The sequence below is a fragment of the Neolamprologus brichardi genome, chromosome 7, assembly GCF_056152115.1.
Source record: "Neolamprologus brichardi isolate AB-2024 chromosome 7, ASM5615211v1, whole genome shotgun sequence".
NCBI lineage: Eukaryota > Metazoa > Chordata > Actinopteri > Cichliformes > Cichlidae > Neolamprologus > Neolamprologus brichardi.
The window spans coordinates 31,041,691-31,057,381 of record NC_142110.1 but is presented as its reverse complement, the minus strand read 5'-3'; the positions used below and the strand labels follow the sequence as shown (position 1 = coordinate 31,057,381).

The following is a 15,691-nucleotide window of genomic DNA, read 5'->3' as shown; positions in this document are numbered from 1 at the left end:
GATGTGAGAGGTTACATTCACTCCATTACATGAACTAAAGTTACTGATTTATTGAGTAAAAATACTCAGTGGAGGGGTTTTTATGCATTTGAAACAGAAATTTTACTTGCTGGGTAAATTTTAATTTGACATTTTAATGTTTTGACATTTATAGCTAAGTTAAAAGGAACATCAGTACTTTAAATCAAATAGAATCATGTTGCTTGTTTCTTGTTTAACAAAACAAGGCTCATTGTGCCATCTTATTTATACTTTGCAAACTCCAGGCCAATAGAAATAATAATAGCCCTGGAATTCACGCTATTGAGCTAATGACACTCTTTCTAGATCAAAATATGTGTTAAAAGATTCAGATTTTATAAAAAAGTGAAAATATTGCGCATAGTTGAAATAGTTGAGATTTCCTTCAAAGAGTTAACAAATGTCTTTGGAGACCTTTTTTAAAAATATTGTAACGGAACCAAACTGGGTTTTGTGTGAACTCAGTGATTTTTTTGTGTTGTTAAAAGTGTCCATATGGGTCCCCACAAAGTCACTGTGCACACACACACACACACACACACACACACACACACACACACACACACACACACACACGCAGGGGTTGCCTGGGAAACTCTATTGAGGCGGTTCATCCCTGTAATGACTTCCTCCTCGTCTTTTTTTGAGCAGAGAAACTCAAACATTCATTCAGCTCGATTACGTCAACTGACAACAAAAGAGCACAAAGACAGAGAGTCAGCGGAGATGAATGGATGAAGACAAAGAGAGAGAGGGACTGGGAGAAAAGAGGCGGAGGGGACACCTACAGACAGCTATGCAACTATGATCGAATGTTTTCAAATTCCTCTTGGCCTCCTTTCTCATCAAGTTTCAAATTCAGTCCATCTGATTTTATTTACTTTGTAACTGCAGTGATCAAGAAACCTGAAAGAAAAAATGTTTATCATCATTTACCCAGAGGTCAGAGCACCTAAAAACCTAAATCTGAATATTTACATGTTTTAATCTTTAATATCAGAGCTTTGGTCTTACACTGAGAGTGACTGAGCTGGATGATGACTCAGCAGTGGGGCTACTGGTTAAGGTGCCAATTTTCTGGGTGAATGTACACATTATATTAAAGGACTGCAGTTCCTCTAATAGCCACTTGAGGCTGCCTCCAAATATGAGCCAATCCCATAGACTCCCACGTTTAAATGTCCAGCTTCACAGCAGAAATAAACACGATTGCAATAATCCGGTCTTTAAGCGATGACGTATGAACCATGCTTCCGGGTCCAAACTATTCTGCCTTTATTAAGGGTGTTGTATTTTTTACACGTTTAATGCTTTGTATTTTGTTCTATTTAATTTGAACAAGTCCCTAAAAAAAAGGCAGTGATCAGCTCAGTTTTTAAAATCTTACGATGTAACTACAGCCCAGCCCATGCAGCAGTAAATCAATGACTAACCTCGTATAGTGGATGGATTATCTCATTTGTTCTCCTGACTGAAATTTGGCCCGTTTACAGCATCCTGCCATGCGATTGCATTTGTCCCTAACCATCAGGAACCTTCACTCTAACTTTTATCGAGTGGAAAAAAGTTAGCGTTCATCCTCCAGCTTCACTGTTTATGTTACGCTAACATAGCTGTGTAGCTAGCGATTACGTAGCACATCATTATATACCAGCTAGCCCAACTTCAGTAGCCCTAGAAACGTCACTGCTGTTTAGTTTTCTGTCTTAATTTATGTTGGAAGTGATAGCAGAGCTGTACGTTTGAATCTTTCAGAAATCTTTCAGTCATGCTATATCATGTTTAGGCGAAAACTAGTGAGCTAACTTCTAACTCCGTTAAATTTAATACATTCTGTTTTCATGGATGCCTGGATGTTAAACTTAATTGTTACACCTGGTAGAGCAGCCACACTGATCATTTTATTAAAGATGAAAGAGTTTAGACAGTTTGTAACTCTCAGTGATGCTGCAGTGTTCATTTGACTTTGGGACCTGAAGCAGTGTTTGGACCTGGAAACAGCTAATGACATCAGACTTTAGGACTGGATAGGCATCCCGGTTTTAACGGGGCAGTGTTCTGAAAATGTACTCAAAATTTGCTCAAAATGAATTGGAATAATGAAAATGGACTGGGATTTATCTATCGCTCTCAGATTTTAACCCCTGTCTCATTTATCTATTATTTTATACAGTTTAACCTTTTGAGCTGGACATTATAGAATCAACAGCTAACTGATGTGTCTGGACTGTGGGAGGAAGTCGGAAATGCACATGCAGGAAAAAAAAAGGGAGGACACGCAAACTCCAGCAGGTCTGAACCTCAAACCTTAAAAGTGTGAAATAAACATTAATCATTGTACCACAGAAAGAATGGTATGATCTATGAGCGGGAGCATGGGCGCAGCTTTTTAAATGAGGTGTTGAGGAGTTGCGGGGAGGCAGGCAATGGACCAAACCACTGGGAGGCATATGAGGCGGATTTTAACTTAAATTTAAAAATGTGTTAAAAATGTAGAATATTATTACAATATTTCACGTTATAAAAACCTGGATGCAGGAACACCCTAAACCCCCCTTTAAACACGCCTCTGCTGTTATCATTTCAGTGAAAAATAATATCATATATGCTAGAACTACTACGGACAAAATTATTTAATATCAAACAAAAGTTTTGATTTAGACAATCATCAGTGTTTGTTAATTTCAGGGGAGCTCTGTTGTCAATGTAAGAAAAAAAAAAGTAAGTTAGGAACCATCAATCCACCCCAATCTCCTCCCTACATACACTTTCTCTGCTCTCATAAAACCAGCCCTTTCATCCCTCCGTGTGAAGTGACAATAAAGACATGCAGGACAAATAAACGCTATAAAAACACAACAAGCAAAAGGCTGTTGCAGATTTTATTATCTCGTGTTCTGGTTTATGTCCCTCCCAGAACAGCAGGATTTTGTTTTTCTCCATCGGTTTTGAATTCAGTCTAAGAGACTCAATCAGCACGAAACAAAGCACATGCAAATATTACAGAGAACAACAGGAAGAGACTGTGGCCAAACCTGTTCTCTGATTGGATTTTTACACTTGTGATTGACATGACATTGACCAATCAGCTGAAAGGAAGAAAAATCTGGTCAAATTCGTTCTTGCAAGTTGAAACTCACACACAAGCGAGGGAACTTGAGCGCAGAGTTTTACAAAGAGTTTTTCACTTTGTATCTGTAACCAGACCTTAACAAAAAAAATTGTAACTTGTGTAAATATTTTTTTTACAAACACACAAACCTTCATCTATAGATGTACAAACATAAAATTTTCAGATGTCTGGTTTACAAGGTTACAAAACTCAGTTCACAACTACGCATTTGATTTACGAGTACAGAATATTTATGACCACAATTTGAGTCCACAGGAAACTGCAGAAATTATTGGATGTGAAGACATGTACAAAAAGTGGAAAAGCTTAAGGGACAAAAGAAGAAAAGAATAAAGCAAAAGGCCACAACAAAAAGTGGGGACCCAGCGGGGGAAAAGTTCCAGGTTTTTATTGTTTCTGTCGTGGCTGCCAATGTGTACAAAACACTACGACACAACCACAAGGTAATTAACACCATGAACTAGCATGAATGCTGGTAACAGTGTTGACCACTTACAAGGGTCACATCGCAGGCTCTACAAAGACTTACCACAGATGTAAATCAGCCGTGAAGTCTAAACCTCAGAAAGACAGGCCTGACGGTCTAAGGCTATGAACCAAAAGACTGTGGTTTGGGTTAAAATACACTAAACTAAAGCCCTTCATGTAGACTGGAGAGACAAGCAGGTGGGACAGATGCCGAATCAGCAAGGCCCAGGCAGTATTTGTAAGGTCTGGCCTTACAAATCTGGCCTTAATAATAAGCAGCATTAAGTTGTGGCAGCAGATCTTGAGAAGGAGATGGGGGCAGCTCAGTTATACCAGTGGTCCCCAACCTTATTTGCGCCACAGACCAGTTTATGTCCGACAATATTTTCATGGACCAGCCTTTAAGGTGTCGCAGATAAATACAACAAAATAAAACTAGTACCGGTACCGAAAAAAATTACATTTACTCATAACACACGTGAAAAGACCCAGGAAAACCGAGTAAACAATAAAAACGATAAAAACGATAACAAAATAACGCTGAAAACCGATAAAAACCCTGAAAACTATACATTTCACACCTGAGCCTCAACTCTCGCGGCCCGGTGCCAAACGACTCACGGACCGATACCGGTCTGAGGCCCGGGGGTTGGGGACCGCTGAGTTATACCAAGAGAAAGCCAACAACCAACATTACAATACAGGCTCTGACCTGGAACCCACAAGGAGAAATAACAAAGGAGATGACCACAAAGTACCTGGAGTCACAAAGACGTTGCAGACATTAAAGCAACAGGATGGACAGTAAAGGCGGCTCAGGACAGACACAGCGCTGCTGGGTCGTTGTCCAAGAGTACCCAACTGTCTAACAAGAGTAACCATGCATGTTAATGCTAAGGACGGCTTCATCATTAACACTGCAGGAAAAGGAAAAATCATTAGTGATCACGATTCTTCCTCTGGCCAATGCAGAGAACAACTTCATTCATATCTATCTATCTATCTATATATTAGTTATCTTATAAAAGAGACTTTAAGGACATTGCAGTTTGTTATATTTAGCTTTAACTGTAATTTAAAATATCAGCTATGTAATCAGTTGTAATCAGTTCCTTTAAAAGTACTCCATTCCATTAAGTCTGTGTTTCTCTGATGTTTTCTGGCAGACAATAATGGAAAAAATGCTCAACTTTATGCCAAGAAAAGAAATCATCACAGAGCTGCTACTAGGCTGTAGATTATTAATCCTGTTGGAGAAGCACAGATTTGGCATTTTCCTGAATTTTCCACAGAGTAAAGATTATTTTAGGAAAAGCAGCCATAGAAAAAAGACACACCTGCAGTGGCCTTGACATTATAGCATCCAGCAGGAATGCAACTAAACAGTGACTAGAGTTTTTTTCCCCTTTCTGAAAAAGCCCTACACATGATCGATGCACTTCACCCAGCAAGCGCCTCCTGTATGTACTCTGTATTTTTGTTTTTTTGCCTAAGGGGAAATAAAAGCTTTTCCTCATGTGTAATGTAACACTGCTTAAGTGCACGCCGCTGCTTACTGGAGATTAGAAGACAAAACGCAGGTACAGCAGCTGCAAGACGTAAGGGGAGTAGTAGTAAAGGTAATACAGGTAACACACACACACATAAACACACACAACAGGGGTAAGCCCCAATAATATTACCTTACTCATGAGGAAAGCAAGTGTCAGGTATCAATTAAAAGAAGAACAAAAAAGATCTACACACTCGCTACACACATGCTCCACTGTGGATACACACGCACGCACACACACACACACAATAAGTAAGCTCATTAAGAAAAAACCTTTGAGTGGCCAGTGTCACAACCTTCACAACCCACAACCCAAAGTTGCTTGTCCAATCCAAACTCAATCCAAGAGCAGAACAAACTCCTCTGGGTTTAATGTGTGGAGACATTAAACTTCCTGGGAAGCTAAACTACATTTTCTACAGAAAACTATAAAGGAGTCCAAAAATGACACAAGGCTAAGAATTTTTACAGTGTCTATGTGTCAAATACACAATAGGAGTCCAGCGAGCTCAGCATAAAGACTGGAATTAGGGGGACGTTAAGAAAATCAACTTAATTAACAGACAAATTGTCACGTATTCAGCCAAACGTCCATTTTTTAAATAGAGTCTACTAGAGGTACACGCTGGTACTATGTCTCGAAAAAACACCAACATATTCACCCGCTCAGCACATTGGTGCAGTTCGTTTCCCAGCAACCCAGTGGTGATGACAAGACTCTGTGATGTCACTAGACCCATCTGTTGTTTGCTGAGAAATACTTGAAGTACCTCCCTCTGAGAAGCGCTACATGTGGCAGTTTCGTACGGCCTGGACCCAGCTCGCATTCAGTCTGATCTACATCAGTTTGCATCCAGGGGCCCAACATAGAGGAGGACCCTCACGTGTAAACGAAACTGTAGAAAACAAATCTTAATAAAAACAGCCCAGTCACCACAATGCACCATTTCACTGGTATATTCAAACAAACCTGTTAAGATTTGCCATTTTTCTTTCATGTATATCTATACTGTTGCATTGATGGCTGTTCATATTAGGTATAGTCAAAGATTCAGTTAATAACATCAGCATATATGCAAGTGATCCCATTTAGAAGCAATTCCTGCCACTCTAGAAAGTGATTCTGACACCAAAATGAATATTTTGATGAATAAGGAGAGAGTCAACTCCCCCAAATCTGTAAACACCAGTAAAATGTGACAGAAAAATGCTTAAAAACCGATGACTTTAACTTATATCCCTGCAGGTTATACTTCTATATGCGGAATTTAAGAGAATCCAGAGCTTTGAGTCAGCAACCAATGACCTTAACAATAAACCGTAAGTTTTTAGACATAGAGGTTAAGGTTTTGGAAAGACTGTGGATCTTCTGCAAAACTACCACTAGATTCCTTCTAACATTATCTCTCATCTACTGCTTGTGGAAATTTACAAGAAGAAAAGCTGTTGAATAAACTGTTGCATGTATGCAACAGTTCACACAGCTCAGGAAGAAAAAGAGAATACATCGCACTGACTGAGAGACCAGAGAGACAAACGCTCCAGTTGGTTGTTGGTAATGTTCACATAATTGAATGTCACTATCTGCATCAACCAAGACAAAAAACGAAACAAAACGATAAAGCAAAAAGAATATTTGGAGACAAGTCCTAAGTGCTACTAGTGTCAACCATGGCAACTTGCTAGCAACCAAAGCAATTGTCACCAAGCAGTCAGGAAATTCTTCCGGAGGTCACCAACTGGTCTCAAAGCCTGCATAAATGAGGCCTCAGCAACTGATTTCATAGCAATTACCTCTGGCAACCACTTGCTAACTGTTGCCAAATAGTTTTCCCTATTGATCAGTGGTTGCCAATGAGTCTCTGGGCCTCACGAAGGCCTATGTGTGAACAAAAAAAAGAACATAAAACAGGATCTGACAAATACAACACAAGATGTCTATGGATGTTTGCTGCTGTTTAACATTCATTATCTCTTTTTAGCCCCACCCATTTGACTTGCTGCGCCATCTTGTGGTTCAAATTGGCATTGCACTAATGTGCAGTACAGCCCTGCTTTGACTTCAGGGGTTATCTCTTCGATACAACACAAACATATTTTGCATAGAAAGCTTTCGATTGCTTTAGTTAGTATCAGCAGGTTTTAAACTATTTTTAAACACAACAATGTACAAGAAAGTACCTTTAATCTGAGAAATCTCCCAGAGCCAAAAAACATTCCACTGAAAACAAACACCCTCCAGGCATTTAAAGGCTTTTCAAGTTTCCAAGTACAATAATCTGGAATGGGCGTTACCTACTGAAGCCTGTCAGACTGAAAAACAATTAAGTGTTGTCTAATCATGTTCCCCAAAGCTTGGAGAACATGACACTATAACTAAGGAGGTAAACTACATGGATTTAAATTAAACCCTCATATGCTGGCTTTATATCACAATAGTCACATTGGAACTCTAAAGTTTGAAATGACATCAGACATCTTTACTTAAATACAAATTTAACTGAAAGTCTGCTTCATTTGTTCTCACTACTTATAGAAAACACACTTACATACACTTACAGCTCTGATGGGCAGCTCCTCTGAAATCCTTCTGCTTTGTTTTCAGCTTGTTGTGAGTACACTAATGGCATGATTCCCTCTGAATGTCTGTGCCTCTGAGTGTGTGTTTGCGTGTGTGTCTCCCTTTGCTTTTGTGTCTCCAAGCCAATCAGGGCTCAGCTGAAGGCACCAATCAGATCGAGCACAGTCAGGTACGGAGGAGAGAAAGTCGTAAGGAGAGACAAAGAAGGCGTGGTCTGACAGGTGCGTTTGGTGTCGACATCATGCGCCTTTTGTCTGACTGACACCAAGGATGGAGGACACACACACACACACACACACACACACACACACACACACACACACACACACACACACACACACACACACACACACACACACACACACACACAATACCAACAATAAAAGCAGCTAATACCCGCTAAAGTCACACACAGTTTTATAATGCCTTCCGGATAAAGGACACGCATACACACAAACAGAGACTTTGGTCTTCTGCGGTAATAACCATCAGTTCAGCTCAATAAATCTTTATTACCCCACCGAAAGGCTGTTGCTTTGCAGCTGGAGACGATGGAGGAGCTGCAGGAGGAGGTGATGAATGCTTCTCCCAAAACAAGACAAACCCTAATCCTAGTGTTAGGCTGAGAAAGAATCCACATTCAAACTTTTCTTTCCTTGGATCAACATTACGGGAAGTAACACAAAGAAAGAAACCTACATAAGTCATGGCAAAAGGTAAAGGTGAAAAGTACCAACCCCCCCGAAAAACGTGTCCAAAATCTGGAGTTCCTCTAATGTCCACTTGAGGCTGACTCAAGGTAGGCTTCACCTGCTCTGATGAAAATCACTTTAGTAGGTTTTTCAGTAAAGTTTAAGGTGCTAGACCCTTTTTTATGGGATTATCATTCAAACCCTTGTCTCTAAATATGGTCTCTAATGATTCCAGAAACCTGACCTGGCAGCAGCTGGAAGGCCAGTGGCAACTGGTTGGCATCACAGTAATCCAAGTAACTGGACTGGATCTCTGGACTGTGTTTTAATGCAATTATATGAAAAATATTATAGCTTTGTGTCATATAACACCGTTAGCAGCTATGTGTCTGTTTTTGCCAGCTTGCTAACTAAACTTCCCAGTACTTAGATGATAACCACCATTTTGTGGTGCGAATGTTGAGGCTTCAAAACAGAGACTCCCATAAGACAGAAAAGTTCTAAAATGATACAGCTCCTTCAGACATTATTACATTATTAGACTAAAAATCCACCTGCAGAACCAGCGAACTTTAACACTTCTCAGGCCTATAGCCAGAACAGCCAAGACTCAGGTGGGTCCATCCGACGTAAACACACAGTCACAGCCTTTTATCTATTTTTGATTTGTGTTTCTGGGCATGACTTTTTTGCATCTCTGGATGACATTTTTCTTCTGTTTGAGCTCAGATGTACTGATTTGTGTCCACATATAAAGGTTGAAGGGATTGATGGTGGAGGGGTCACATCAGAGACCCAAGTTTGGCTCTGTTTGGTTGCTGCAGCTGCCTAGATAACCCTCTAATGTATTTAGTACCCTGTCATGTGTCAATCACCAGTCTCATCGGTAGCATTCAAGTTAAGAAAAACCTCTTTGGGCCTGCTCATTTAGCATTCCGGTGTGGGAAGGGTTGCCTATAGTTGCTTGAAGTCACTGAAGTCCATTGATTTGTAAAAATGACTTTGGTTTGGTTTGGAACAGATCATAGTCTGGGTAAAAGTAGAACAGTCGAAACTTGTTTTACACTTTCTTGCTTTCTGTGGACAAAATACAAGCTGCAAACATGAATATGCTTCGTGCCAAAGCAGAGCACTTTCAGTGCTGTGCTCGTGAAAAAATGTGACAAGCTGTGTCTGTGATATCAAATGGATTGCTTTTTTGTAACTGTTTTACAAACTGCTATTTACCCTGGGCTGATCCATGACACTAAAAAGCAACTAAAAAAAACCGTCGACTGCACATCAACATGCAAACCAGGGTCCAATGTTCAAACCTTCTAGTTTGCCTCCGTGCAGCCCCATCACAATAGAGTAGAGCAGAACAGAATCGAATAAGCATATTTGAGGATTAGAAATGAAATGTTGAACCTGTGCAGTGTCCAACTTTTACAGTTTCAGATCCAAACAGGAAGCAAATCAGACCAAAACACACACACAGCCTTCCCTTGTCGCCACGCCTTCCACAGTCCTGTGTGTGTGTCTTTACACCTGTCCCACAGAGTGTGTGTGTGTGTGTGTGTCTAAAGTCTAAAGTCCTGCATTGTGTTTGGCGTCTCACGCGTCTTCCAGTAAACAGAAGCTGCAGTAGCGACAGTGGCCTCGCTCACAGTCACACCCCAAACCCAAACACATACCTGGCAGTGCATCAGCCTCAACACTGAGAGAGATGCTGGGTGGCACGACACGCCCTCTGCTGAGGTCTCCTGCTCTTTATTTTACGATTAAATGGGTGATTGTTGTTTGCTTCTTAGCAGTCTTATGTTTTAATACGGCCTAACCTCAAAACCAACTTAGCTTTAAAAAGTCTGAACATCAGCGCTAATCACACAACGAGCGCTGAAGTTGGCACCCGGGCATGTCAGAGGTCATAAATGGGTCTAATCAGCATGTGATCCTGGTCTGATGAACCTTTAACCGGATGTGAAGAAGTGTTTGATGCCTTCAGGAGATTGTAGAAGCTTCACCTACAGGACCCAGGAACAGGCTAGTTTAACCACTCCAGTATTGTCATAGCTTCAAATGCGTCACTCTGATACATATTTGAAATAAGACTCCTTAAGAAAACAAACTGCGATTTCAACAAGACTTCTGTTTTTCCACATCTGCTCAGTATACTGCTTCTCCTTTTCATTAAATGTTTATGTCATAGCTTTATGATCTAAAAATCTGGAGCTCTAGAAGTAATCCAAAAACAAATTTCTATACATTTTTCCTACTTTACGGTCATACAGGTATCACAACAACAGGAGTACGCTGAGCCTCAGGTTCAGGTCAGATTTGGAGCCAGATGTGTTGCACCAGCCCAAACTGGGTTCAGGCATTAAAAAAAAGTACTGTCGGGTATTTAAAAAGAGAACCCAGTGACAGGATTGCCTGTGAGAGAAGGGAACCTTTTGCAACTGACTCTGTTGTATATTTCTGAAGGTGCAAAATACCCCAACCATATTTAAATGTGGTTGAATCGATTTATCGTCATTTGGCATGTCAAAAACATGAAATGATGGCATTTGTTTCCCAAATAAGAACAAATAGAATAAACAGAATAAACCTTAGCGGTCAACATAATTATAACATGCAGTTTACTGCTAATTATGTCAATATTTAACGCCAAAGAAAACAAGCATGTCTTATTTTTGTGCTTGATATTTGAAGAGCTTGCAGACCCTCGTGTTGAGAAAATGGGGCAACTTTTATACATCGCCCATAAAAATAACCACACCTATGAGAGCTATTCAAAATCCTGCTCCTCACATACAACATTAAATAATCAGGCCCCATCTTATCTTAATGACTTTGTAGTACCATATCACCCTATTAGAGCACTTCGCTCTCGCTCTGCAGGCCTACTTGTTGTTCCTAGAGTATTTAAAAGTAGAATGGGAGGCAGAGCCTTCAGTTTTCAGGCCCCTCTTCTGTGGAACCAGCTTCCAGTTTGGATTCAGGAGACAGACACTATCTCTACTTTTAAGATTAGGCTTAAAACTTTCCTTTTTGCTAAAGCATATAGTTAGGGCTGGACCAGGTGACCCTGAACCCTCCCTTAGTTATGCTGCAATAGATGTAGGCTGCCGGGGGATTCCCATGATGCATTGAGATTTTCCTTTCCAGTCACCATTCTCACTCACTATGTGTTAATAGACCTCTCTGTATTGAATCATATCTGTTATTAACCTTTGTCTCTCTTCCACAGCATGTCTTTATCCTGTTTTCCTTCTCTCACCCCAACCGGTCGCAGCAGATGGCCGCCCCTCCCTGAGCCTGGTTCTGCCGGAGGTTTCTTCCTGTTAAAAGGGAGTTTTTCCTTCCCACTGTCGCCAAAGTGCTTGCTCATAGGGGGTCATATGATTGTTGGGTTTTTCTCTGTATCTATGAAGCGCCTTGAGACGACTTTTGTTGTGATTTGGCGCTATATAAATAAAATTGAATTGAAATTGAATTGAATTTAAGGTGTGCGCTCACGCGCTATTTTGCCCTTTTGTGTGGCCCTTAGTTTGGTAGTTAGGTAAGTCTTCCATCCTCATTTTGGTTTGAGTATAAGAATGTTGTAATTAAGCTTCCTGAAGTTTGCACTCTGGAGGTGTATGGAAGCAAAATGACAAAATGTGTCCTTGGCCAATAACCTATAAACCTCACTGTAAGTGTAATACAACATAATACAACATAATAAATAATCAGCACGACATGAATGACGGCTCCTGGAACACAGGCTGCACTTTGGGCTAAAATCCTATCCCCAAAACAAACTGTGTGCTGGGCACGCTGGGCTCAGCTGTCACTCCCAAAACATCTATACCAGACATCCAATAATATCATTAAAGTGAATTCTATTAATCGCTGACATGGTGACAGCCTTTAATAACACACAGTCAACTGAGTCAAATGCCCAGCCAGTCTGTGCTTGTCTGAGCTGTTATTATAATAGATAATAATTAATTATTTAGGGTAAAAGTCTAGACGTGGGCAATAGATTGCACTCACTCCAACCTTGTACTACACTGTTGGTCACTCATTCCAGATTTTCTTTAATTTAATAAACTACTGCACTGAAAACTCACAGCTAAAACCAAGTGCTGGAATAAAACCAACATTTACAGCAAGTAAAGCTACACTCCAAACACACTCACCCTCCGCCTGCTGGGATTATCAGGTTTCAGGCTGTTGCTAGAAAGAGAAATATCCACCCTGCGTGCTTGCAGAAAGCTCTGAGTCGGTCTCAGAATCAGACGTTTGTGGTCCGTTTGCCTCAGTTTTGTTGGTTTGAGCTTTAACAACTGGCGTGTGTACCTGCGGACGGTGAGATGCAGAGTCTTGTACGATCCTTTTATCAGAGCGACGGCCTCCTGACGGTACCCGGTCAGCTCAATGTCGTTGATGATGACAATCTCATCGCCCACCCGCAGAGGCTGCTCCAAACTGTCCGCCTTGCCGCCCTCCTCGACCTGCACAAACAAACACACAACATCAGCTGATGCAGTCCAAACATGTGGCTGCAAAGTGAGTTCCTAGCACCCAAGTTTGTGGGGCAGCAGCTCGTTACGCAAGGCTGCTCCTGGTACTGACCTCCAAATGAAAGGTCTGAGAGCTGAAAGGGGCCAAGGTTTAAGAGGTTTGTAAGATCTTAGTGACCTTGAACTTCGACTGGTGTCTGTGCTGAGTTAGGCTGAACATACAAAATGATGAAACATGTTGGGCTACACTTCCTCTGGCAGCTGCTATCAGTCTATTGTTCTGGCAGGACTCGCTCTCCTGTGTGTGTGTGTGTGTTATGGACAGGGTCACTGCAGGGAAGAGCAGGAGGTCTTGGGTGTTTGTGATCCTTACATCCTGTGTGTCTCTCAATTCTTCATAGGTTTCCTTCCTCTAGACGTCAGAGTTCTCATAGTTTTGTCATTTCTAATCAGTTTTTATTCCTATTTCATTCGTTTTGCTTTTATTTTCTTAAAAAGGAAATATTCTAAAATTATCCTAAACTAGTTTAAAATAATAAAGTACTTATATTTAGAAGGGAATCAGCACTAATGACACAAAAACAGATTAGATGTGTGTTAACAGGAAATGCTGTTGTTGACGTTCTTTTTGTAAGTGAAGTTTGGTTGAGTCTGTGAATGAAGCATCAGTGTTTTAATGTTCTCAGTCTGAGTGCTGTATACTGGAAACTGCATACGTGTTTGGAAAGCCTGACAGGGGTAGCAGTAAGCAGGGGAAGAACTTGGCATTTTACCAGCTGCATAAAATACATTTTTCATGTCAAAGCACACTGAAGTAAACCTTCACTTTAATTACAGCACAAATCAAAATGAGAGCTTTGTTATCCTATAGGTCAGGGGTGTCAAACTCAAATACACAGTGGGCCAAAATTCAAAACTGGAACAAAGTCGCGGGCTAACATTAATATGAAAAAAAATATATAAAAAAAAAACTTCCTCCACATATAAGAATGAATCTTTTCTTATGGACTCAAACAAGTTTTGCTGAAAAACTGAATATGGAACAAGCAAAGCTTAATACTAAACAATATATATATTAGCTGTATAATACCAGTAGGCCAGCTCTAATAGTAATTTGGTATGGCTTTGCGGGCCAAATGTAATTAGGCTGCGGGCCAAATTTGGCCCGCAGGCCTGAGTTTGACACCTATGCTATAGGTACACGGTGCATGTGGAGATCAGGAAGAGGACTGGGTTTGCCTATATGGAATCTTAAAACCCCTGCTTGTCATCTGAAGACCATTTTGATTTTTATTAGCTGCATTTCTAAACTTTAGGTGATACACGGAACAGGAAACAGGCACTGGTCCACTTGCTCCCGAGGCTAAAACCAGCGGTGTAACTAGTGAGTTCCCAGATGGGAAAGATGCATTATTGATAAGATAAGATGCCTTATTGTCTTGTTGATTCCTGTTTTAGATCGTAATAAGTAAGCATGTGAGCAAGATGTCACAGCAACATTTACTATAACATTTGGATATCAGGCATGAAGTGAGCAGCAGTAGACATTTTTCAGAGCCTAAACTCAGCAGAGTCGTTTTGGAAAACCTATCTTATCAGTTTGGTCCTGTTGAGGCTGCTAAGCTTTACACTTGGAAAGGTCAGATTAACCACGATGGGTAAAAAAACACACGAGAATGACTCTGTTTGTTTTGCACATATTTTCCTGTGATCGACAAAAGTGTCTTGCTCTGTTCTGAAACAATAAACCCCACCCACCTGGGACTCTTCAAGTTTTAAAACCACTGCCAACAATGTCTTGCAGGGAGTGTCTGAAGCTCTTCTGAATTACAACACGTGTTACTTCTCAACAAAAACATGATGCGTCGTCACCCACATGCTGCAACTGCAGCATCAGGAAAACACAAAGTTTTGATGAACATGTACCATCTGCGCTAAGCGACTTGAATCACCGACTCTGAGGAGATAAACATTAGTGTGCGGTTGCAGGTGTTTATCTAAACTAGTGCTGATTAACACAAATGAGTAGTATCTAATGAGCGTTACTGATGTGAGGGAAAAGAAACATCCTCTCAGAGCTGTGAAGGAAAACTGTGTTAAAGCATTCCCGAGCTCTGCAGAACGATGCACATGCCTGCACTGTTTGCCTTTTTCAGGAATAAATATACCCAAATAAGGCCCACAGAATCACTCAGTAACTCCACAAGTGTGTGTGTGTCAGTGACTGTGGTATTCCAGCTGAAATTCATTATCCTGCAGACCGAGATATCTAAACAGAGTGGCTCAGCCCGCTCATACCGTGACTGAAACAACATACCTCCTCTAATCAATAAAGACTGTGTGATTTGGGAAAATATCCTCTGAGAGCGATGGGGGGCCTCAGCCAAGGAAAAGCACTCTCTCTCTAAACTTCTTTAGAGCTGGACTCAGGTTCACTGCCTCTCTAGCTTGTGAAAACCTGAAGCTTCCATACTTTTGACCTCTCAGAGGTTAAAGATTAGGTATGTGCAACTCTCTTTATTTATTAATCTGAGGGATATTTAGAGGTGATTATATCCAGTATTTAACAAAAAAAAAGAGCACAAATAAAACATCCTGAGGATATAATATGCTGACTTTTAGTTCCAGGATTAAAGGATACAGGAGTGTAATATAAACGGGTAAGCCAGTTCACTGTAATTGCATGAAGCTGGTGTACTCCCAAGAGACATATTTAAAAAGAATTATGAGGATATCCTGATGCTTTAACTCTAAAAC

The 15,691-nt window shown here is 40.7% G+C and overlaps 1 protein-coding gene across 2 annotated transcripts in view; it reads right to left on the bottom strand.

Annotated features, from left to right (window-relative positions):
• Positions 1 to 15,691, bottom strand: part of shroom3 (shroom family member 3) — a 66,070-nt gene that overhangs the window by 46,304 nt on the left and 4,075 nt on the right. For both annotated transcript variants that reach the window (XM_087843487.1, XM_006782097.3), the window contains exon 2: positions 12,771 to 12,925. In XM_087843487.1, coding sequence (XP_087699613.1) covers positions 12,771 to 12,925 — 155 coding nt within the window. The remainder of the gene's footprint in view (positions 1 to 12,770; positions 12,926 to 15,691) is intronic.